The 24,982-nt window shown below is 42.5% G+C and overlaps 1 protein-coding gene across 1 annotated transcript in view; it reads left to right on the top strand.

The window, feature by feature from the left end:
• The window catches only part of LOC124770302 (tectonin beta-propeller repeat-containing protein), a 209,901-nt gene that overhangs the window by 109,342 nt on the left and 75,577 nt on the right, over nucleotides 1-24,982 (top strand). Inside the window, exons 11-12 of the mRNA XM_047249192.1 lie at nucleotides 729-888; nucleotides 13,141-13,306. Of these exons, the coding sequence (XP_047105148.1) occupies nucleotides 729-888; nucleotides 13,141-13,306 (326 nt within the window). The remainder of the gene's footprint in view (nucleotides 1-728; nucleotides 889-13,140; nucleotides 13,307-24,982) is intronic.

The raw sequence follows: 24,982 nt of genomic DNA on the forward strand, positions 1-24,982 counted from the left end.
CTTCATTACTATGTTATGTGGAAAACAAGTGGCAGCACTACAGGCTTTGATGTAAATTTTCTTGATTTGGACAACTTAACTTGGATCTGATGTTTCATGTTTTAATCTATCCTACTAAGATGTTTTTATTTTAAAGTGTTCTTACACAATTTGAAAATTTCCTATCAAAATTAGCTGTCAGTAAAGTATTATTCACTTATAGCAGCTTAGCTTATGGTGGCAACATAAATTTCTTTGATTATTTTACTTAGTTTCAGTTTTTCTCAAGGTTTTGCATCAGCAGCTGTATTGTTACACTTGCAGTTTATTCTTAAATTGAGGGACTCCCCAGTCATTTTCTGTTTTCAGTGTTGTACATTTTTGTGCAGTGAATATTTTGTTTTTAAGTGTAGAATCACCCTCAGAATACCACTCCACTAGAAACAAGCAGCTCATTCATGCAACATGAAAAGAAACAAGAAACAGCTCATAACTATTACATTCTTTAAAAGAAAAGTAGATGAATATGATGGTGAGGAAGGTGAGAGAAACAACAAGAATAGTGGATGGTGGAGGAAGAAGATGCTGGGAAAAATAGGGGAGGGGAAACACAAAAATTCTGAGAAACACAGAGGATCTTACATGTGGATGTTATATGTGCTAAAGAGAAGAACCATAACTTCAGTCTATTAATTGTTGCTAAGCTATATCTCGTACTTAAATTTTTTAAATTTATGATGTTATTTTAGATCATCTTGGGTGAAAACTGGAGATGCCAGATGCATGTTGAAGGAGACAAACTACCAACTTGAAGACTGTGTACTAGAACTGGAATGGATTGGTGGAGATTTGGGAACATTGGAGTCTGGAACATTCACCATAATGTCCCCTGAGAAGAACCAAACAAAGGTAGATCATTCTTGCTGAGTGAGACAGTAGGCTTTTTCAGTACATCCTACTGAACAAATCTGCTCAGATTATTAGCTGAGCAAGATGTCGACTTGATGCTCAAGACAATACTGTTGGTTGATAACCTGAGAAGATTTCATCAGAGTTTACTGTTTACTACTACAACAAGGAATTACTGATATTTATAATTAACCAAAAAATGTTAAAAGTCACAAAGGCCATAACACTAGTGATAAAAATCAACATAATTGTGTTTCGGAAAATTTGCGGTTGTTTCACTTGTTCAGTTGGCTGCTTAAATTGATAACTATTAATCCTCAGCCCGTTTCATCCATGTTCACTGTTGTGGACAAGCGCTTTCCCTTCCACTTGCTGTTCTCCATGGTCATGGGACTAGTCAAATGTTTTGATGTTTTCTAGGATGTAGATCTGAGTTTTTGTTAGACTTCACCACAGCTAGCAGAACAGAATGCACAACCACATTTTTTAAACACCCCCTATGTCTCTCTTCATTCAGTTGGTATCTTACATTAAATTTAACAGGATGACTGTGAATGTTGAAGAAGGAAGGTCCTCTCCTTTCAGGAGTAAAAACTGTTACAGAGGCTATAAGAAAATTCAGAGTGAGATTAAGCAAGGGAAATGGCAGGTGACAATAATGCCCTAATTTCACCATAGCATTGCACAGCAGTTAGCGTCACTGGCTGGTTTGCTGCAGGACACCAGTTCAAATTTGTCATTTAGTATTTATCAGTTCTGAGAGGTTCTTATAAATAGCTGCACTGTCCATCCACCAGTCCAATTCTGCTGTGGCTGTATGTTGGTGTTCATAATAAACATACTTTCAGTGCTAACAAGGAGAGGTCCCCTCTGATGGAAATGACTTTTTGAAACCATCTGTACTGTGATGTAGGTTAAGGTCTCAGATATAACACCGTGCAACCATTCTCCTTGGTGCACCCTCTCTTACAAGTAATTGACGGAAAAAAAATTTGGAATTTTGTGTGATGCTCTACAGCTTTACAAAAGGAAACTATACAGAATAGTGTAATGGTTAATGTACAGTCCTCACATACAAAAAGGCTGTAGGTTGTTGTCAGGTGCTTTGAATTTTATTGTTTGTAGATCTTGATCAAAAGGACTTTGATCATTATTTATATTCAATTAATTGGTTTAAATATAATTTTTTTTATTTCTATTACTTTATTGTGTCATTTTACCATCATAATAACTTTTCCATTTGCTCTTATTTTTCTTTCTATCAGTCTTTTTCCACTTGGAATGTTTGTGTGTAATCATAATTATTTTTGTGTATCAACTTGGATATACTTTATTCCCTTTTTATCATCCTGTATTTTCATTCCTGTTATTGAATTCATTATTTCTATTCCTCATTTACTTCATCGTTTCTGTAGTTTAAATCTTCATCTGCATTATTTTGTCCATTGTGCTATAAGAATTTATGTTTTAAATGTTTGTATGACAGTTACTGTCGAAAGAAATTTATATCTTGTAATGAAAAATATGTTTTTGACACCATTGTACAGTCAGTATAATAAATAATTTCATCTTATATTTTTGAGCTGATAGGTACACATTACAAAATGTTTAAATATTAGGATGGATAAATAAAAATAAGTAATTTCACATGCACAAAGATTCCAAGAGGAAGAAGAATGATATGAAGAAAAATGAGGGCAAGTGGAAAAGTTAATATGATGATTAAAATGATGTGATAAAGGAATAGAAATAAAAAAAATATATTTAAGCCAATTAATTAAATAAAACTAAGATCAAATTCATTTCAGTAAAGGCATATAAATAAAAAAATTCAAAGAACCTGACAAAATTCAGGACTATGTGTCAACCTATACACTAAGCAACTGGTCTGTATAGCATTTCCTTTTCAAAGCTGTAGAGCATCGTGCAAAATTCCAATATTGTTTTTTTGTTAATTACTCATAAACAAATGCCAACCAGTAAGAATGGTTGCAGGAGATGATACCTGAGACCTTAACCTACATCACTGTGTAGATGGTTTCAAAAAAGTCTATCCCACCACTGGGGACCTCTCTTTGTAAGTGTTGTAATGTTTCAGGTTTGGACTTGATAGTGGTTACAACTAGACGATGTTGCAACTAGCATACATGCTAGTTAGGTAAATGAAAGATAATGAAAGGAATGCAACAACCAAGCAAATTTTACTTCTATAAATTCAAATACAGTACTGTTTACTGTGTTCTTGTTAGTGAATGTAATTATGTGAAAATGGTTTTTCCTGGCTTTCAAAGCTAAAGGAACCCCATCTGATGACGAATCCTGGTTAGGATGAAGTGATGTTTGAAAGAGACCAACTTTCCAAGAAGTCCAAATTAAAACTGCACAAATTATGCTAGCCAATCTCTTAAAAGTCTTGGTGATTTTGCCAACTGAATTGCCATGAATTTGATTAGGCGCCACTGGGAATTTGACTTGAGAAATCCCGTGGTTTGAGAGTAGAGTACTGACTTAATTCATATAAGGTGCCCACTGAAAAATTTGTTCAAATGAGCCCAATTGAAATAATTATGTTTTCATCTTCTATGAAAGTGCACACCACCACAGTTAGTTAGTTAGTTAGTTAGTTATGTGTTCCATTGATCAATCTCACAGTAATTGTTGTGATGTGAAATGTGTCAAGTGCATAACAAATGCACACGAGTCAAGTTTTTTTTTTTAAAAAAAAGCTTACAATTTTTGTTACCCATCCCATTCCCTTAAACAGCAAAAAAATGCATATATTATACCTATTGATTTATTTATTCCTATTCAAGAATTTATGTGTGGTATAGAAGGAGTTGTCAAGAAGATATATGATTTCAGTTTATTTTTGAAACTATTACTGCTGTCTTTCAGACATTTTATTTCATCTGGTAATTTATCGAAAAATCTTACAGCGGCATATTTTACCCCTTTCTGTGCCAAAGTTAGGATAACTAGAGGATAGTCTAAGTCTTCCTTTCTTCTGGTATTATAATCATGAATATCACTGTTACAAGACGTGTGACTTTGAGCCTCACACATTATTCTAAACACTTTCTTTTGAACAGTGAATACTTTTTGCCTAATTGTTGAGCAACCCCAAAATATTATTCCGTATGACATCGGAGAGTGAACGTATGCAAAGTATGTTAGCTTACTAATTTCTGTAGCCTCAAAATTGGGAATTATTCTGTTTGCAAAAGTTGCTGAACCTAGTCACTTTAGGAGATCCAAAATATGAATTTTTCAGCTAAGATTCTCATCAATATGTACACCCAAAAACTTAGTATGCTGTACCCTGGCTATATTTGTTGAAGGAACTGTACTCCTTGCAGTAGAAAATTGTATGTACTATGTTTTTTCGAAGCTCAGAGCAAGCCCATTCACAGAAAACCAGTTAATAACTTTTACAAATACATTTTTTATCATTTTGTATTGGAGTTTCTTTTACTGGATTGACAATGATGTTCGTATCATCAGCAAACAGTGTCAGTTTAGCTTCTGGTTTCAGATAAAAAGGGAGGTCATTCACATATATCAAGAAAAGAAGGCAACCCATGATTGAATGCTGAGGAACACCTAATGTAATTTCACACCAGTTAGAAGTGACAAACTTCCTTAAATCACTTAAACCATATAAAGATAAATTTTTCCCTGTTCTATAGATATGACTTAAACCACTCATATACTGTTCCGTTTATACCATAGAATTGTAGTTTCTGTAAAATAATGCCATGGTTCACACAATCAAATGCTTCAGATAAGTCACAGAAAATTCCTATTGGTGAGATTTTACTGTTGAAACTCTCTATTATGTGGGCAGCAAAATTGTATATTGCTCTCAGAGGAACAGCATTTTTGAAATCCAAACTGTAATTAGTTAGTAGTAGTTGGTTAGTATCCCATTACTGTTGAGATGGCTAACCACTCTTGAATATGTTACTTTCTCGATGATTTTTGAAAATGCTGTAAGGAAGGATACTGGTGAGTATTTATTGACATCTGTGGTGTCCCCTTTTTTGCAGAGAGACTTGACAATGGCATATTTTAACCTGTCTGGGAATATACTTTTAGTTAGTAATGCATTACATATGTGACTCAGAACATCAGTTGTAACAGCTCCACATTATTTTAATATCTTGTTAGACACATCATCTACTCCAACAGAACATTTATTTTTCAAAGATTTAATGATTTTCCTTATTTCACAAGAGGTTGTTCGTTCGTTGTGGTCTTCAGTCCTGAGACTGGTTTGATGCAGCTCTCCATGCTACCCTATCCTGTGCAAGCTTCTTCATCTCCCAGTACTTACTGCAACCTACATCCTTCTGAATCTGCTTAGTGTATTCATCTCTTGGTCTCCCTCTACGATTTTTACCCTCCATGCTGCCCTCCAATGCTAAATTTGTGATACCTTGATGCCTCAGAACATGTCTTACCAACCGATCCCTTCTTCTTGTTAAGTTGTGCCACAAACTTCTCTTACACCCAATCCTATTCAACACTTCCTCATTAGTTATGTGATCTACCCATGTAATCTTCAGCATTCTCCTGTAGCACCACATTTCGAAAGCTTCTATTCTCTTCTTGTCCAAACTATTTATCGTCCATGTTTCACTTCCTTACATGACTACACTCCATACAAATACTTTCAGAAACGACTTCCTGACACTTAAATCTATACTCGATGTTAACAAATTTCTCTTCTTCAGTACGCTTTCCTTGCCATTGCCAGTCTACATTTTATATCTTCTCTACTTCGACCATCATCAGTTATTTTGCTCCCCAAATAGCAAAACTCCTTTACTACCTTAAGTGCCTCATTTCCTAATCTAATTTCCTCAGCATCACTCGATTTAATTCGACTACATTCCATTATCCTTGTTTTTCTTTTGTTGATGTTCATCTTATATCCTCCTTTCAAGACGCGGTCCATTCCGTTCAACTGCTCTTCCAAGTCCTTTGACTGAGCGAGGTGGCGCAGTGGTTAGCACACTGGACTCGCATTCGGGAGGACGACGGTTCAATCCCGTCTCCGGCCATCCTGATTTAGGTTTTCCGTGATTTCCCTAAATCGCTTCAGGCAAATGCCGGGATGGTTCCTTTGAAAGGGCACGGCCGATTTCCGTCCCCATCCTTCCCTCACCCGAGCTTGCGCTCCGTCTCTAATGACCTCGTTGTCGACGGGACGTTAAACACTAATATCCTCCTCCATCCTTCCAAGTCCTTTGCTGTCTCTGACAGAATTACAATGTCATCAGCGAACCTCAATGTTTTTATTTCTTCTCCATGGACTTTAATACCTACTCCAAATTTTTCTTTTGTTTCCTTTACTGTTTGCTCAATATACAGATTGAATAACATCAGGGAGAGGCAACAACCCTGTCTAAATCCCTTCCCAACCACTGCTTCCCTTTCATGTCCCTCGACTCTTATAACTGCCATCTGGTTTCTGTACCAATTGTAAATAGCCTTTCGCTCCCTGTATTTTACCCCTGCCACGTTTAGAATTTGAAAGAGAGTATTCCAGTCAACATTGTCAAAAGCTTTCTCTAAGTCTACAAATGCTAGAAATGTAGGTTTGCCTATCCTTAATCTTTCTTCTAAGATAAGTCGTAAGGTCAGTATTGCCCACGTGTTCCAATATTTCTACGGAATCCAAACTGATCTTCCCTGAGGTCGGCTTCTACCAGTTTTTCCATTCGTCTGTAAAGAATTCGTGTTAGTATTTTGCAGCTGTGACTTATTAAACTGATAGTTCGGTAATTTTCACATCTGTCAACACCTGCTTTCTTTGGGAGTGGAATTATTATATTCTTCTTGAAGTCTGAGGGTATTTTGCCTGTCTCATACATCTTGCTCACCAGATGGTAGAGTTTTGTCAGGAATGGCTCTCCCAAGGCCGTCAGTAGTTCTAATGGAATGTTGTCTACTCCCGGGGCCTTGTTTCAACTCAGGTCTTTCAGTGCTCTGTCAAACTCTTCACGCAGTATCATATCTCCCATTTCATCTTCATCTACATCCTCTTCCATTTCCATAATATTGTCCTCAAAAACATCGCCTTTGTATACCGTATTTACTCGAATCCAAGCCACACTTTTTTCCCGGTTTTTGTAATCCAAAAAACCGCGTGCAGCTTAGAATAGAGTGCAAAGTAAGCAGAAGTTCTGAAAAATGTTGGTAGGTGCCGCCACAACTAACTTCTGGTGTCTAATATATGTAGCACTACACAGGCATGCTTTGCAGGCACAAAGATAAATACTGGCACAAAAACCTATGCATCAGTAAATAAATTAAAACAAAAGGTAGAAGAATGTAAACATTATGCCATGTATTCTTTCGTGATTGCTGCTACCTCATTTAACTCCTGTGTGCCGAATAAACTACAAAACTAGAGTGAGACAACAGCAAACGCAGAAGAATATACATATAATGTCATGTTTATATTCGCGTTAGTCTTATGCTGAATAGTGATACAGTCAGAAATGAAGCACAAATCTAAGATGACTAATTTCTGTGCAGAATGTAATGTACTAAAGAGGCGTCTGCAAAGATTTTCAAACGGAGAAAAATTTTTGCTAAACTCTCGTTTGGAATAAATTCTATCATACGCAGTCTATTATTTGGTTCTTGTTGATCATTATCAAAGAAAGCAGCAGTAAAAAAAAAAAGGGGGGGGGCAGTCTCTTGCTTCTATTTCGCTTATGAGACAATTCCTCTCTTTTTTTTATTGTAAGCGGCTGCAGCGCGCACAAAAGCAAGCCATGCCGTGAGCGGCGACAGATCGTAAACACTCATTATCAGAATGCGACAAACAATGCGTGACACAGTACAATAATGCATTTTCAGCTTAGAGAGACATAAACACCTATAACAAAGAGAATGGCACATATCAGATCAAAGCAAAATAAACACTTGATTCAAACCAGACGAAGCATGTGAAAAAGGAAGGGTACCCGTATAGATACAGACGGAGCGCCTGACACATAGCAATGGCTACTTAGTAAAACTTAACTGTTAAGCTTACGACTTTAACCAAACTACTGTCCATTCGACCTCAATTGTGTCTCATGTTACAATGGACCAACTGTGTTTCTATTTGGAGGAGCGGTCTAAAGCTTTTTTCTCCCCTTGAATTTCGAGTCTCAAATTTCAAGTGCGGCTTAGATTCGGGAACATTTTTTTTCCCTTGATTTCGAGTCTCATTTTTAAGGTGTGGCTTAGATTCGAGTAAATACGGTAGACCCTCTTTATACTCCTTCCACCTTTCTGCTTTCTCTTCTTTGCTTAGAACTGGGTTTCCATCTGAGCTCTTGATATTCATACAAGTGGTTTTCTTTTCTCCAAAGGTCTCTTTAATTTTCCTGCAGGCAGTATCTATCCTACCCCTAGTGAGATAAGCCTCTACATCCTTACATTTGTTCTCTAGCCATCCCTGCGTAGCCATTTTGCACTTCCTATCGATCTCCCTTTTGTGTGCTTCATTTACTGCATTTTTATATTTTTTCCTTTCATCAATTAAATTCAATATTTCTTCTGTTACCCAAGGATTTCTACTAGCCCTCATCTTTTTACCTACTTGATCCTCTGCTGCCTTCACTACTTCATCCCTCAGAGCTACCCATTCTTCTTCTACTGTACTTCTTTCCCCCACTCCTGTCAATTGTTCCCTTATGCTCTCCCTGAAACTCTGTACAACCTCTTGCTCTTTCAGTGTATCCAGGTCCCATCTCCTTAAATTCCCACTTTTTTGCAGTTTCTTCAGTTTTAATCTACAGTTCATAACCAATAGATTCTGGTCAGAGTCCACATTTGCCCCCTGGAAATGTCTTACAATTTAAAACCTGGTTCCTAAATCTCTGTCTTACCATTATATAATCTATCTGATACCTTCTAGTATCTAGTATCTCCAGGATTCTTCCATGTATACAACAAGAGGTTGTTAGATGAAACTTAATCTGACTAAGATTTCTCAATACTGACTGTTCCATGTACTGCTTGGCTTTTTCTTTTGAACTATTCTGACCAATTTTCTCACCTACACTTAAGAAATGGTTGTTAAATACATTAGCTACTTGTGTACTGTTGGTTAAGATGGTCTCATGCTCTTTAATAGTAATACTACCTACCCCAGTGGTTACTTTCCCTGTCTCCCTTCTAACAACATTCCATATTGATTTAATTTTATTGCCCAAGTTGTTAATTTCATCTCTTACACATGTTTTTTGATTTTCTGACAACTTTTCTCAGTATGTTATAATAATTTTTATAATGTAAAATTACTTCAGAGTCATTAATAATTTTTGCTGCCTCGTGCAGTTTCTTTTTCTTTCTGAAGACACTTAAATACCTGTAGTAATCCAAGGTACCTTTGAAAACTGTTTGGTGTTAAATTTAGGAATTTTTTTTGGGAAAAAATGTTAAAAAATGGATATAAATTTATCAAGAAATATGTTGCATTTACCATTACCATTTGGCTCATTATATACATCTTCCCAATTAAATTTCGTATACTTTGTCTGAAGTGCTCTATAGATACTGGGTTGAGCAACCTTACACTTTTACTTAATTGTTTCTGAACTGTACACCCTGCAAGGTCTTGTAAGTTAATCAGTTGTGAATTATGGGCTGATAATCCATTTATCACAGGGAAAGCATGTGTTAATTTTACATCTTCTTGCTGTCCAAATAATTATCTATTAGAGTGCTACTGTCTTGAGCTATATGTGTAGGAAAATTGATCACTGATTCTAAGTTACATGTCATTAATAGCACTTCTAGCTAGTTGTTCCTATCAGGATTATTTAGAAAGCGTACATTGAAATCATAGCTCCCACTCTCCTAATGGGGACCTGTACACTGTTGCTAATATCAACACTACATTATCTAGCTGTAGTTCACATGCGCAAACTTCAAAGTACTGATTGGCACAAAATTTGCTTATTTCTACAGTCTTGTATTATACCCTTTTTGTGTAAATGGCAACTTGTCCTTTATCCATGTTAGATCTGTAAGTGTAAGATTCTATATTACACCCATTTATAGTGACACTTTCCATCCCCACAGTTAAATGATGATCAGACAGACAAAGCATATCAGTCTCATTCCTGTTTTTGAGATCACCTAAACACACTAACAGTTCATCTACTTAATTTTTTATTCCCTTGATATTTTAATGAAGTAAATTGATACTACCCTTTCTTTTATTCTATTTTTCTTGATTGTTGTCTTTCTGGACTTTGGCTTTAACCTAGAAAAAAACCTTTCTGCCTGGTCCCATTAACAATAGGGATCATCCTTTGTGTGGTATTGAATCACAGGCACTTTATTTTGTTATATTTAAAAAATTTTGTTGAATGGCCCCATATGTTGCAGTGTGGACAGCCTGCACATACATGCAGCTCTGCCAATGCACAACAATGTAGCCACTGTGCCATGCTCTCAAAAGTAAATTAGTAAGTTGCAGAAACCATCCGATGAAACTCGGAGTACACAACAAGTTTGAATGGGGTGTTAGAGTTAATCATGAAATGTAATGGTCTCTGAAGTTAATGTGCAATGCAGTTTTTGCTAAGTGAAGTTTTCAATATTATCTGTTTAGAAAGAAAAGGAACAAAGATTGATGTTTCACATCTTGTTGAGTTCATTGGGGATAGAGAATGAGCTTGGTGTAGATAATGCTAAGGAAGAAAATTGTCCTTGGCTTTTTCAAAAGGACCAACCTGGCATTTGTTTTAATTGATTCAGGAAAATCATGGAAAACAAAACTGGGCGCTAAACAGTAGTTTGAACCCCAGCTCCTCCAGAATGTGACTCCTTTTTATCTGGCCCTTTGAAGCACATGTGATTGTGTATTCAGTTCTGTTCTGTTCAGTTCTGTCTGGTGAGGTGAAGTCCAACAAGAACTCAAATCAGTGTTCTAGCACACATCAGTCCCATGTCCATGGAGAATATCAAGTGCAAGGGAACAGCCCTTGTCCAGATGAATGCACATAGAAGCAAGCAGCTGATGATTTGACAGAAAACAATCGAAGCAGCCCCATCTGAATGGGTGAAACAACCACAAGTGACAGTTTTTACGCCTCACAGAAGAAGATCTTTCTCCTTCAGCATTCACAGTCATTTTATGAAATTTAATGTGAAACAATTGAGTGAAGAGAGATATACAGAGCATTAAAAAAAAAGTGTGTCCTGTTCCTACAGGAGGCAATGTTGGTCAAAACTGGAAGTAAAGTTCCTTTGATGATATTGCCAGATACCAATACCTGGTGTGATTTGGGCCACTTTGTTCTCTCATTCCCATCTATCTGTTACACAGTAGTAGACACTTAGGCAGTGCTGCATGTGATTATCGCACATCCTGACACTTCCTTCAGATCTTTGCAGTGACACGCCTGGCTCCATTGGAATTGTGTCACATGCTGTGGTCACACACCCCTGTACCATCTGCAAATTGTCACTGGGTTGAGCATACACCAGTATAATTAAATATCCCCATAACCTGATATGCAAGATTCAGTTCTGGTGAATAGGAAGACCATGCTACAAGACCTTCTCACCCATGAAACGTTGTGGTGAGTGTTGTCACACAAACTGTTGAGAACGGGATGGTGCCCCATTGTGCACAAATCACAGTCAGCTTTCTGCAAGGGTAATATTCTCCAGTAGTGGTGGTAATTCATCACACATTTATCAGTGAAACTTTGCACCTGTTAATCTTTTTAGTAGAGTACACAGCCTTTTGTCACCAACATTTCCAGCACATACATTGATACTAAAGTGATCCCCATGACTCACCTCCAGACTGCTTGAGGATCTGCATCTGCTTACATGTGCATATTGTGGTAATTTATTGTGCTGTCTCTTCTGAATCCTCCCTGCAACACCAGATACTTTACATTACTCAGCACAAATAAAATGGCCCGTATCTCAGCAGGTATTGGTTTCCCGACATATAGCTAGTTTTCACCAATACTACCTCCTGTAGTAATATGTAACACTTTTTTTTAAACACCCTGTGCATAATAATGCACCTGGTTCGAGGAGGACAAGGTTGTTCTGAATTATGGATGTAATTTGTAAGACCATAATATTCTCAGAGTTGGAAAATATCATTAAGAGATATGTATGGTAAGGAAAGTTCTAGCAAAATGTAATAATAAGTATTGAGTTGTCAACAGCCTCACAAAAAAGAATGCAAACTTCGCTAGCTTTTGGACAAGTCCTTTAACGAGCTAAACTGCATCCCCCCCCCCCCCCCAATGATGCACACACAACAGGTGCATGTGCCCCAAACCACCCACCCACCCATCCATCCACACACACACACACCTATGCAGCTACATTGAGATGTCTGAACACTGGTGCTGGGATTGCAGTTTGGCAGATGGACTGTGGTTAGGGGCTGTGTCAGGTGGAGTGGGTATAGGGAGAAAGAGCCAGGAAGCAGGAGAAGGGATAGGGGATGGGTAACTGGTGGCTCGGAGGGCAGCAGGTGTGCAGGAGCAGAGGGGGGGAGGGGGGGGAGGAGGAGGCAGTGGAGTGGGTGCAGAATATAGGACTGTGACACACAGGCATCAGAGCCAGTGAGTGTGCAGCATATAAAGATCATGACATTGAGGTGTTTATTGGGAGGAGGTAACAGGACTGAAGAACGAGAGACTTCAGTTGAGAATGTGGGTGTAGTTAGTGGGCAGAGATTGAGACCAGGAGGATTACAGGAGTAAAGGATGTGTTGCAAAGATAACCCACCCCACCAAACACAAACCCTCAACCCTATCAAACTGCTGTGCTCCCATCCTGGCATTGTGTGTTCAGCCAGCATGTGTATGTACTCTAGCTCATTAAAGGCTCTGTCTAAAAGCTAGCAAAGTTTTCATTCTTTTTTGTGTGCCTGTCTACAACTCAACACTTCTACTGTTGGTGACAGGTCTCCTTTACTCCTAAATTATTGAGAGATTAGTGACAAAATTCCAAGTTGATGCCTAGTCTGGGGAATAGTTTTAATCTGTCTTGAGGTTTCTGTATTAAGCTGCATTCAAGTTTAAGAAGTATGATAAGGTGAATACTTATTTTTTCTGAATATCTTGTATCTTGCAAATGGTAAATACTGTTACAGTTGATTAGGGAGATTTTAATCTATATAATAAATCTCTATTGTTCGTAATAATAATTTTTCAGTTGTGTAAGTAAGAGGAATGACACTGAACTTTTGTAAATCTTTGTTTGCAGATACAGTTCAGCTTATCAGAGATAACATGCATAGCATGCTGCAGTGAGCCTGCTCAACCACGAATAGTGATACACACTCCTGGTTTAACCAAAAGCTTAGCCGTTGTCAAACTGCAGTTCTGTGGTGATACCGACATGGAGGACTGGATGGCAAATCTAACATATGGTGAGAAGTTAAAGTAGCATTGAATCTTGTGTAGGCATAATTTCATTTCTGTTCAGTTATGTTTCAGGGTTACTGATTTTGTGTACAGACATTTGATAATTAACTATATGGTGTCCAAATAACTGACACCGCCAAGGAAATAATGATTTTCTGAAAGCAGATTGTGGCTAGTTCTGATTATTCACTAGACTGGTAGATGTATCACACATTTTCACTTGTTTCTTTTGTTCTATTTGTACAAGCCATTCAGTGTGCAGGCTTGCAATCAACAAATTTTTATCGCCAGTCTTTAATTTATTATTGAGGAGATGTACATTACAATTTGTCAGAGAGAAAACTAGTATGCTTAAAGTAAACTTATTCAGATCAGTAGGATTTAAAAGGAATCTACTACAGACCAACGCTTGGTATACAGAAACATACCATATAACAGAAAGCAGTATTCACTGTAGCTTTAGAGTTCATGCTCTTTTTCTGTTAAAAGTACATCTCACCATTATTGCGGAAGGTTATGTTTGGGAATATGTGACTGTGTTTGTACTTAGAGCTTGAAAGCCATTGTGAATAATGCTTTCTGTTACATGCTCCTATGCACCTCACATGGGTATGCTGTAGTGAGTTATGCATATTTCCATTCAGGAATTTCCATTATTGTTAGATTTTTAAAGAATTTCCATATATATTATAAAAATGTGTGTGTGTGTGTGTGTGTGTGTGTGTGTGTGTGTGTGTGTGTGTGTGTGTGTGTGTGTGTGTGTGTGTGTGTGGAACAATTTCAACCAAACTTGGTAAACGTAGTCCTTACTGTCAAACAATTGCTTTGGGGGTAAGAGCTGCCTACCTATCATAGTTCAGGAGATAAGACATCATAAACAATGAGCTGCATGAAAAACTGCCACATCATGCATGACATTTAAATATATTTCTTCTGTGACACTAACTGTATCCTCAGTAAATTTCGCAGGCGGTATCCACATATGATGCTAAATGCATGTAAAAAGTATGCAATGGTAGACACACAGTTCAGGAAATATGATGTCATAAACACTGAGATGAGTGGAAAATTGGCACATTGTGCATGACATTTAAATTTATTACTTCTTTTCTAGTAACACTATTCACAGATCATTTTGCAGACAGTATCCACATATACCGCTGAGTGTAGCTACAAAATTATACTGTTGTATGACACCTAGATCAGGAGACACGATGTCATAAACACTGAGATGCGTGCAAAACTGCTGCATCGTGCATGAAATTTAAATTTATTACGTCTTTGCTATGATCTATTCACAACATATTTTGCGGACAGACTCCACATATGCTGCTAAATGTACCTGCACAAATGTATCATTGTACAAAAAGTAGTTCCAGAGATATCACATCATACACACTGAGATATGGGAAAAAAATGCTGCATCATGCAGGAAGCTTTAATACATTTATTCTTTATTACTAAGGCACTACTACAGTCAAGTCAACTTAAGGAAATTCCTGATACCTGGCAGCACTTTTGCGAACTTTCAGCTCCTAAACGCAAATGGCTGTAGGCAAAAACGACATCCATCTATGAAGCTATGAAGAGGCATTGCTGTAGAGATGTTTACAAAATTGCATTGTAGAAAAGTGAAGCAGCTGCACCCAGCATACAGAAACTGTCTGGGCTCATGTTTTTTAATTTGGATACTGTGCTTATACTTTTGTACATTGTACATTTGTTTTTAAATGACTTTTTCATAATATCAAAGGTGTTTTCGCTAGTACATGGACATGAAGTTTTTTTGATACTTCAGTACAAACACAGTTCTTTTTAAAATCCCCCCCCCCCCCCCAAAAAAAAAAAAAAAAAAATTAAAACCTAGGCAATGCCAGGTTTGCCAGCTAGTATATTCATACCACCTACATTCACTAAATAACTTTATTTAAATCACACATTGTGCTATTTTGGATCCTGTGGAGCCATCTTCATGCACTTATTTTATTGCATTGTGAGCATGTACCATTTTCTGTCTTTCAGGAATTAGTTTATGTTCCTACTTTTATTTAAAAACTGTTCAAAAGTATTTGTTGCTGCTGTAAGAAAAGTAATATCTGAAGATGGATTCAGAGGATGAAATGACATAGTGTGTGAAAGTTCCTGGCAGATTAAAACCATGTGCCAGACTGGGATTTAAACCCGGGACTTTTACCTCTCGTGGACAAATGCTGAACTTACTGAACCAAGCAGCTTTAATTCTGCTAGCATGTCATGTCTCATCTTCCAAACTTCATAGAAGTTATAAAGGTGTGACATAAAATCACATAACATGCTAGCGACAGTTCTAGTAAATGTGTGTAGATCTACAGTTAAGGTCAGTTAGGTTACATAAAATGTCATACAGCAGATTAAGAATGAAAGGTAGCACAAGGACCAGAGTGTTATCAGTTGTGCACTTAATGTGAGATGGCAGACTATCAGAAGTTCTTCTGCATATAACTCACAGGAATAGCACTCCTGGAAGAAAATACGTAGCGGGGACATGGCTTAGCCACAGGATGGGGGATTATTTCCAGAATGAAACTTCATTCTGCAGTGGAGTGTGCACTGATATGAATCTTCGTGGCAGATTAGAGCTGTGTGCTGTACCAGGACTTGAACCCGGGTACTTTGCCTTTTGTGGGCAAATGCCCTAACAACTGAGCTATCCAAGCAAGACTCAAGACCTATTGTCATACAGGAAAACTTATGTGAAGTTTGGGAGATATGGTCCTGGCAGAAGTAAATTTGTGTGAATCGATCTTGAGTCATGCTTGGGTATCTCAGTTGACAGAGCACTTTCCCACAAAAGGAAAAGGTTCCATGGCTAAGTCCTGGTCTTCCACACAGTTTTAATCTGTCAGGAAGTTTCATATCAGTCAAAAACATTCTCCAGAGTGAAAATTTGTTCTGGAAAGAGTCCCTCAGGCTGTGGCTAAGCCATATCTTTGCAATATCCTTTTCATACAAGAGTGCTAGTTCGGCAAGTTATGCAGGGGAACTTTTGTGGAGTTTTGGCAGAAGTAAAGCTGTGAGTAAGGGTCATGAGCTGTGCTCAGGTAGCTCAGTTAGTCGAGTGCTTCTCCATGAAAGGAAAAGGTCCTGTGTTCAAGTTCTGGTCTAGCATACAGGTTTATTCTGCCAGAAAGTTTCATATTGGGGAACAATCCACTGCAGAATAAAAATTCATTTGTGCATAGTGTATGATTTAAATAATGTTGTGATTAAAGGCAGTATTGCAGCATGCAGTGCTGTTTATACTGTGAATGGAGGTGGGACTGAAACTCATCATTTTGGCCATTGTGATAAATACCTCGTGCAATGTGGCCAGCAATGGCTCGACCACAAGTTGAGCTATGTGTTGACAGTGTTTGGATAAAACTAAGTGGCAAGAACCTCAGCAGTACCTTCTATAGACCAATTGTGTTTGTTGTTGTTGTTGTTGTTGTGGTGGTGGTGGTGGTGGTTGTGGTCTTCAGTATGAAGACTGGTTTGCTGCATCTCTCTATGCTTATTGTCATCTGTGCCTAACTACTAACTACTATAACTTTACCTCCTTCTGAACTTGCTTGCTATAGTCAAACCTATAGTTATACCTCTGCAGTTTTTACACCCCCCCCCCCCCCCCCCCCCCCCCCCCACACACACACTCAAATGTACTTCCGTCCATTATCAGATTAACTATTCCTTTATTCGTCAGTATGTGTCATAAATGTGTCATAACATTCAATCCCTTCTTTTAGTCAAATTGTGCCATAAATACCATTTTTCCCCAGTTTGATTCAGTATCTTTTCATTACTTATCCAATCCAGGCCTCTAATCTTAAGCATTTCTCTGTAATGCTACATTTCAAAAGCTTCTATTCTTGTCATGTCTTAATTGTTAATGTCCATATTTTATTTCCATAAAAGGTTACAATGCAGACACATACCTTCAGAAAGGCTTCCTAACACTAGAATTTATTCTCAGTGTTAATAAATTTCTCTTTTTCAGGTAACTTCATTTGATATTTGCAGTCTGCATTTTATATCATCTGCTTTGCACATTGTCAGTTATATAGCTGCACATATAGTGTAACATGTCTACTTTTAGCCATTTATTTCCTATATCATTCCTTCAGCACCACCTAATTTATTGTTGTACCTTTGTTGATATTAAACTTCCTGGCAGATTAAAGCTGTGTTCCCCCTGCGGGTTCGGGGGTAAGAATAGGCCCGCGGTATTCCTGCCTGTCGTAAGAGGCGACTAAAAGGAGTCTCAAACGTTTCGGCCTTCTGTGATGGTCCCCTCTTGGGTTTGACCTCCTTTTTTCTTCCAAATTTCCGTCGTCAGTGCGTGCCATTTGGGGAAGGACACCTTACGTGGTGTTTTTGTATTGGTCCATCATGCTCCACCATCTTGCATGTTACCTATTGTCGTGTGGGGGGGACTACGCCCAACATCTTCTGGGTTGTCTCCTTCTCGCCTTGTGCGCACTCTTCTTCTTAGCGCCTACGACAACTGTGGACCCTTTAAACACCTAAAATCCAGCACGGTAGCCAGTCCGTTGTGGTGGGGTCGTCATGTACCCTCTTGGTGGTAGCCCCCTGACCACGCAGGGATCGCACTACAGATGCCAGAGCTGTTTCCTCCCCATGCATGCCAAGGAGTATGTGCCCATCTTGTCTGGGGCACGGGGACTCCGGGCAACGGGATATCGGCCAGGTACCCGTTGCTTTGGCTGGGTGGCGCCCTTGGGGAGAGCCCTCGTTCGGAGTAGGTGGCATCTGGGCGGATGTGGCGCAATGAAGCGCAATAAATCACACCAAGCTGGTGGTCGCACGGCCACCAGCGTCTCTAAGCGAGGTAGAGTCGACTTCGAAGCTGCGCAATATGACCCTCAGACATTCCCCTCGTTGGCTGCGCCATGGGAGGGACGCCGATCTAGTGCCAAGCGGGAGCCTTATGTACCGCAATACCTTGTCTGCAGCAGGACTGATGGTGACTCCTTTCTTCCGACGAAGCCTATGTTTTTTGTGGAACACCTGGAGGATAAGTTTGGGGAAGTGGCAGGGTTGTCAAAAATGAGGAATGGGTCCATCCTCCTCAAGACGTCCTCCCCAGCCCAGTCACGAGCGTTGCTCTTGTGTGATAAGCTGGGTGACGTCCCTGTTACCGTCACTCCCCACAGTAGCTTAAATATGGTCCAGGGGATTATTTACCATCGTGACCTCTTGTTACAATCCGATGACGAGCTGAGAGCCGACTTGGAACGACGTGGTGTGCATTTTGTCCGTCGTGTCCATCGAGGACCCAAGACAAACAGGGTGGCCACCGGTGCCTTTATCTTGGCCTTCGAGGGTGATGTCTTGCCCGAGAAGGTCAAGGTAATGGTTTACCGTTGCGACGTGAAGCCATACGTCCCTCCCCCGATGCGGTGCTTCCAGTGCTGGAAGTTTGGGCATATGTCCTCCCGTTGCCCATCCAGCGCTACATATCGAGATTGCGGACGCCCCTCTCATCCCGATTCTCCATGTGTGCCCCCGCCTGTATGTGTCAACTGTGGGGAGCACCACTCTCCATGCTCACCGGATTGCCCCGTTCTTCATAAGGACCGGAAGATAATGGAATTTAAGACCCTGGACCGGCTTACTTATCGAGAGGCTAAACAGAAATATGAAAGGTTGTATCCTGCTTCCCTTCGAACATCTTATGCTGCAGCCACGTTATCGTCGCCCACGCGAGCGACGGTTGTCGCCTCATCTGTGCCGCCTTCAGTGGGCCCTCGGGGCCATGTATCTCTGTCTGCCCCCCTCGTGCCTGGGGGCAAGCCTTCCTCTATTGCCCCCTTAGCAGTTGGGGGCAAACCCTCTTCTGTCGCTCCCCCCAAGCTTACTTCGGGAGTGACATCTGCTCCACAACTGGGAGGCTCGATTCCTCCCCCTCCTTCTCCGGCGGCGTTGCCTCCGCCGGTTCCTCTCTCGCGGATGGGGTCCCTCAGGGCTCTCCCTTCCTCCGTTTCTTCTCCTTCCCAGCCAGATGTCAGCCAGTGGCTGAAGGTTCCGCCACCTGCTGATCGTAGGGCTTCTGCGTCGTCGTCAGCCTCCGACGCTCCTTCAGAGAAGCTCTCCCAGCCCTCTCACCCTAAGGGCAGACGCGAGAAGAAGGAACAGAATGTGTCCAAGAAGAAGGACGTTCCGGCGGTTTCAGCACCGCCTGCTGTACATAGTCCTGGCTCCGGGGATGAGGTGGAGATCCTCGCCTCTGCCGCGGATCTCGCCCTCACGGAACCCTTGGGGGCCTCTCCTATGGACTCAGCTGACTCTCCCCCAGTGGCGGCAGTTGGCTCTGAAGCGCTGTCTGCCTCTTAGTCGCATTCACGCCCTCCCAGTCCCTTCCTGCTTCCATTCTTCAATGGAACTGCGGCGGTTATTTCCGCCACCTGCCTGAGCTCCGGATGCTTCTGAGTGATTCCCCTGTTCTCTGCATTGCTCTGCAGGAAACTTGGTTTCCTGCACTACGGACCCCCGCCCTTCACGGTTATCGGGGATACTATAAGAACCGTGCTGCCTGTCATCGAGCGTCAGGTGGGGTTTGCCTCTTTGTTCACCACTCTGTCTGTAGTTCGCCCGTACCCCTTCAGACGCCTTTAGAGGCAGTTGCTGCCAGGGTTGAGCTCTCACCGGCTATTACTGTTTGCTCTGTTTACATTCCTCCGGATGGGGAGCTCCCCCGACATGTCTTGGCTGCGCTGCTGGCTCAACTCCCGCCACCATTGCTGCTTCTGGGCGATTTCAATGCCCACAACCCTCTATGGGGTGGGACTGTCTCAGATGACCACGGTCGGGCCGTGGAGCATTTGTTGGCTCAGCTCGACCTTAGCCTCTTGAACACCGGTGCTCCCACGCATTTCAGTGTGGCCCATGGCTCGTTCTCGGCCATAGATCTCTCTATTTGCAGCCCTGGACTTGTCCCATCCTTCCACTGGAGAGTGCATCCTGACCTGTGTGGTAGTGACCATTTTCCCATCTATTTGTCACTGCCCCAGTGTCATTCTTCTGGGCGCCTGCCCCGCTGGGCTCTCCACAGGGCTGACTGGCCGGCTTTTACTTCCGCTGCAACCATTGAGTCTCCCCCACAGGGTGACATTGACGAGGTGGTCCGTGTTTTAACCACGTCCATCATTTCAGCGGCCGAGGCTTCCATCCCCCGTTCTTCTGGCCTCCCTCGGAGGAAGGCTGTCCCCTGGTGGTCGCCGGAGATTGCTGAGGCTATTCGCGACCGTAGGCGGGCTCTCCAGCGTCATAGGCGGCACCCGTCTCTGGAGACCCTCATCGCCTTTAAGAGGCTCCGTGCCTTCGCCCGTCGTCTTATTGCACGGCGTAAGCAGGAGTGCTGGGAGAGGTACGTCTCCTCCCTGGGCTCCCGTGTCTCATCCTCGCACGTGTGGTCCCGGATCCGGCGGATTTATGGCTCCCAGACCCATATGGGTGTCCCTGGGCTCTCCTTGGACGGCGCTGTCTGCACGGACGCTGCCGCCATTGCTGAACGGCTAGCCGCGCACTTTGCTCAGAGCTCTGCGACTGCATCCAATCCCCCCGCCTTTCGCTCTCTAAAGGAGCGAGCCGAGCGGACGCCGTTTTCATTCCACACGCGTCGCCCTGAAACATACAATGCTCCTTTCAGCGAGAGGGAATTCCTCGCTGCCCTCACCGATTGCCCTGATACAGCACCAGGCCCAGACTGCATCCACGCGCAGATGCTGAAGCATCTCTCCAGGGACTGCCAGAGACACCTTCTCGCGATATTTAATCGCATTTGGAGCGAAGGCGTGTTCCCGTCACAATGGCGAGAGGGTGTTATTGTCCCCATCCTGAAGCCTGGTGCGGACCCACTGGCGGTGGACAGCTATCGTCCCATTACCCTCACCAACGTTTTTGTGCAAATTGCTCGAACGTATGGTGGGGCGGCGTTTGTGTTGGGTCCTTGAGTCGCGCGGTCTCCTCGCTCCATCCCAGGGTGGCTTCCGTTGGGGCCGGTCTGCAGTGGACAATTTGGTGCGGCTGGAATCTGCTGTCCGTACGGCTTTTGCCCGACGTCAGCATCTCGTTGCTGTATTTTTCGATCTGCGGAAGGCGTATGACACCACATGGAGGCATCACATCCTCGCCACGTTGTATGGGTGGGGTCTTCGTGGTCGGCTCCCGGCTTTTCTTCAAACCTTTCTATTGCACCGCTCTTTCCGGGTGCAAGTCGGTGCTGCCTCTAGTTCTTCTTATACACAGGAAAATGGGGTCCCGCAGGGCTCGGTGTTGAGTGTGTCCTTATTTCTAGTGGCCATTAATGGTCTGGCTGCAGCAGTGGAGTCGTCGGTGTCTCCTTCTTAGTATGCCGACGACTTCTGCATCTCATTTAGCTCCACGACTACGGGAGTCGCCGAACGCAGGCTGCAGGTAGCCGTTCAGAAGGCAGCATCATGGGCTCTGACTCACGGTTTTCAGTTCTCTGCAGCCAAGACTTGAGTTATGCACTTCTGCAGGCGTCGGACGGTCCACCCTCATCCTGAACTTTACCTCGACGGCCACCTGCTTGATGTGGTGGACACTTGCCGCTTCTTGGGACTCGTGTTTGATGCCCGGCTCACATGGGTTCCTCATATTACTCAGCTGAAGCAAAAATGCTGGCGGCACCTCAACGCCCTCCGCTGCCTTACCCACACGTCTTGGGGTGCGGATCGCTGCACGCTGCTGCGATTGTACAGAGCCCTTGTGCAGTCTCGGCTTGATTATGGGAGCCTGGCCTATGGGTCTGCATCACCCTCAGTGTTGAAGTTGTTAGACCCCATACACCACTGTGGGGTCCGGCTTGCAACTGGCGCTTTTCGTACGAGCCCCGTGGATAGTCTACTGGTGGAGGCCGGGGTTCCCCCGCTGCGGATTCGCCGCCATCGACTGCTCGCCGACTATGCTGTCCACGTGCATTGCTCGCCAGGCCATCCCAATCGTCACCTGCTTTTCCCTGCCATGGTCCTCCATCTGCCCGAATGGCGACCTAGGTCTGGGCTTTCCGTCGCTGTCCGCGTTCAGTCCCTGCTGTCGGAATTGGGTTCATTCCCTCTTCCGCCTCCCTTCCGGGTCCGTGCACCTACGCCTCCCTGGTGTTTGTCCCGGCCGTCCGTCCGTCTGGACTTGGCACAGGGACCCAAGGACTCAGTTCCGCCTGTGGCCCTCCGTCGCCGTTTTCTTGCTCTCCTCGCCTCATTTTCGGACTGTGAGACTGTCTACACTGATGGTTCCCTGGTTGATGGTCGCACTGCCTACTCTTTTGCTCATGGTGCCCATGTTGAGCAGCGCTCCTTGCCGGCTGGCAGCAGTATTTTTACTGCAGAGCTGGTGGCCATATTGCGCGCTCTTGAGCATATACGTTTCTGCTCAGGTAGGTCCGTCCTCATCTGCAGTGACTCCCTGAGCAGCCTTCAGGCCATCGACCGCTGCTATCCCTCCTCTCCTCTGGTGTCCTCCATTCAGGAGTCTGTTTCCGCCATTGCCCGTTCTGGTCGTTCGGTGGTCCTGGTTTGGATGCCCGGTCATGTTGGCATCCCAGGGAACGAACGTGTAGACAGGCTGGCCAAAGGGGCGATCGACGCCCCGGCTTTGGAGATCGGCCTTACGGCTCGCGACCAGCAGCTGGTGTTGCGCCGTAAGCTGATTGGGATGTGGGCTGCTGAGTGGCGTGGCATGACAGCCCCGAATAAACTGCGGGCTGTCAAGGAGACGACCGATGTTTGGCGTTCCTCCCTGCGGGCTTCTCGCAGGGACTCGGTAGTCCTGTGTCGGCTGTGCATCGGCCATACATACCTGACGCACGGCCATCTGTTGTGTCAGGAGGATCCCCCCTTGTGTCGGTGTGGGTCCCGGCTGACGGTCGTCCACATTTTGCTGGAGTGTCCTCGACTGCGCACACTCCGGCAATCTTTTAATCTCCCGGGCACTTTGGCTTTGGTTTTATCTGACGATGCCTCCATGGCTGACACTGTTTTACATTTTATCCGTAGTAGTCCTTTTTATGGTTCGATTTAGGGAAGTCCTGCGCCTTTCCCTTTCTGTGTCTTTTGTCCTAGTGTCTGTTGCTGTTCTGGTGTGCCGTCAGATGGTTGACTCTTTCCCTTTTTTTTTTCTCATGGTCAGTCAACCAGTCTCCAGCAATCCTCCTTTCTTCTGTTTCTTTCTGTCTGGTGCTCCTCTGTCCTGTTCTTGTCTGTAGTGTTTCTTACTGCATTTGTGTTCTTTTAGCGCCTGGGGGGACGTCTCCTCCCCCTTTGGTTTTTATCTGCTCCATAGATTTTGGGCTCGCCTGATTTTGGAATGGGGGACTGATGACCTTCGCTGTTTAGTCCCCCTTAAACATCCCAACAACCACCACCACCATAAAACTGTGTGCCCGACCGAGACTCGAACTCGGGACCTTTGCCTTTCGCGGGCAAGTGCACTTGCCCGCGAAAGGCAAAGGTCCCGAGTTCGAGTCTCGGTCGTGCACACAGTTTTAATCTGCCAGGAAGTTTCATATCAGTGCACACTCCGCTGCAGAGTGAAAATCTCATTCTTTGTTGATATTCATCTTACACCCTCTTTTCAAGATACTGTTCACCTGAACTTCTTAGGATTTTTCTGTCATCACAGAATTATAGTGTCAGTAGCAAATCTCAAAGTTTTTATTTATTCTCCTAGAATTATAATTCCCTTTTCAGATTTTTACTTGGACTTCTTCCTTGCCCTTCTTTGCCTAGTGTTGGTTTGCAGTGTGATCCCTTGATATGCATACAGCTACTTCTCTTTCTTATAAAGATTTCTAACAATGGAAACTCCAGGTTGAAATATCAGCAAAATAAGGAAAAGATAGATTTCTACTTAACTGTAAAGATGACACACTAAGTTGCAGATGGACACAACAAAAAGACATCAGGTTTCCAAGAGTCACAATGAAAAAGACTGCCAAAACAATTAATCATTTAGACAAAGTCCTCCCAAAGTCGAAAATACAGATGTTCCTTGTGTGAACGTGTTTGTTTTATCAGCAATATAGGAAAATACAGATAGATACTTACCGTAAAGAAGACACGTCAAGTTGCCGACAGGCACCATTAAAAGACACATTAGCTTTCAGATAGAGCCTTCATCAGAACACGAAACACACACATTCATTCACACAAACAAGCACACCTCATGCACTGAGGTGCAAGAGACAGCAGTTGTTTGCATGAGCTGTGCTTGCTTGTGTAATTGAATGTGTGTGTATTTCTTTTTCTGACCAAGGCTTTGTCTGAAAGATAATGTATAAGTGTATTTTCATTGTGCATGTCTGCAACTTAATGTATCATCTGTACTGTAAATAGTAGTCTATCTTCATCTGATATTGTTGATATTACAAAGATTTCTTTAATTTTCATATATGTGCATCTCTATTTCCACTAATCATACATGCATATACAGCTCAGCATTTCTCTGGTCACTATTTCTGCTTTACCACTTTGCACTTTTGTCAGTTTAATATTTCATACATCTGTATTCCCATTTGGAAAGGATACTCAACACACAGAGGCGGCATCGGGTTCCTAAGAGTCACAATGAAAAAGACTGCTAAAACATTTAATATTTCAGACAAAGTCCTCCCAAAGTCGAAA

The sequence above is a fragment of the Schistocerca piceifrons genome, chromosome 1 (assembly GCF_021461385.2).
Source record: "Schistocerca piceifrons isolate TAMUIC-IGC-003096 chromosome 1, iqSchPice1.1, whole genome shotgun sequence".
In the NCBI taxonomy this organism is placed as follows: Eukaryota; Metazoa; Arthropoda; class Insecta; order Orthoptera; family Acrididae; genus Schistocerca; species Schistocerca piceifrons.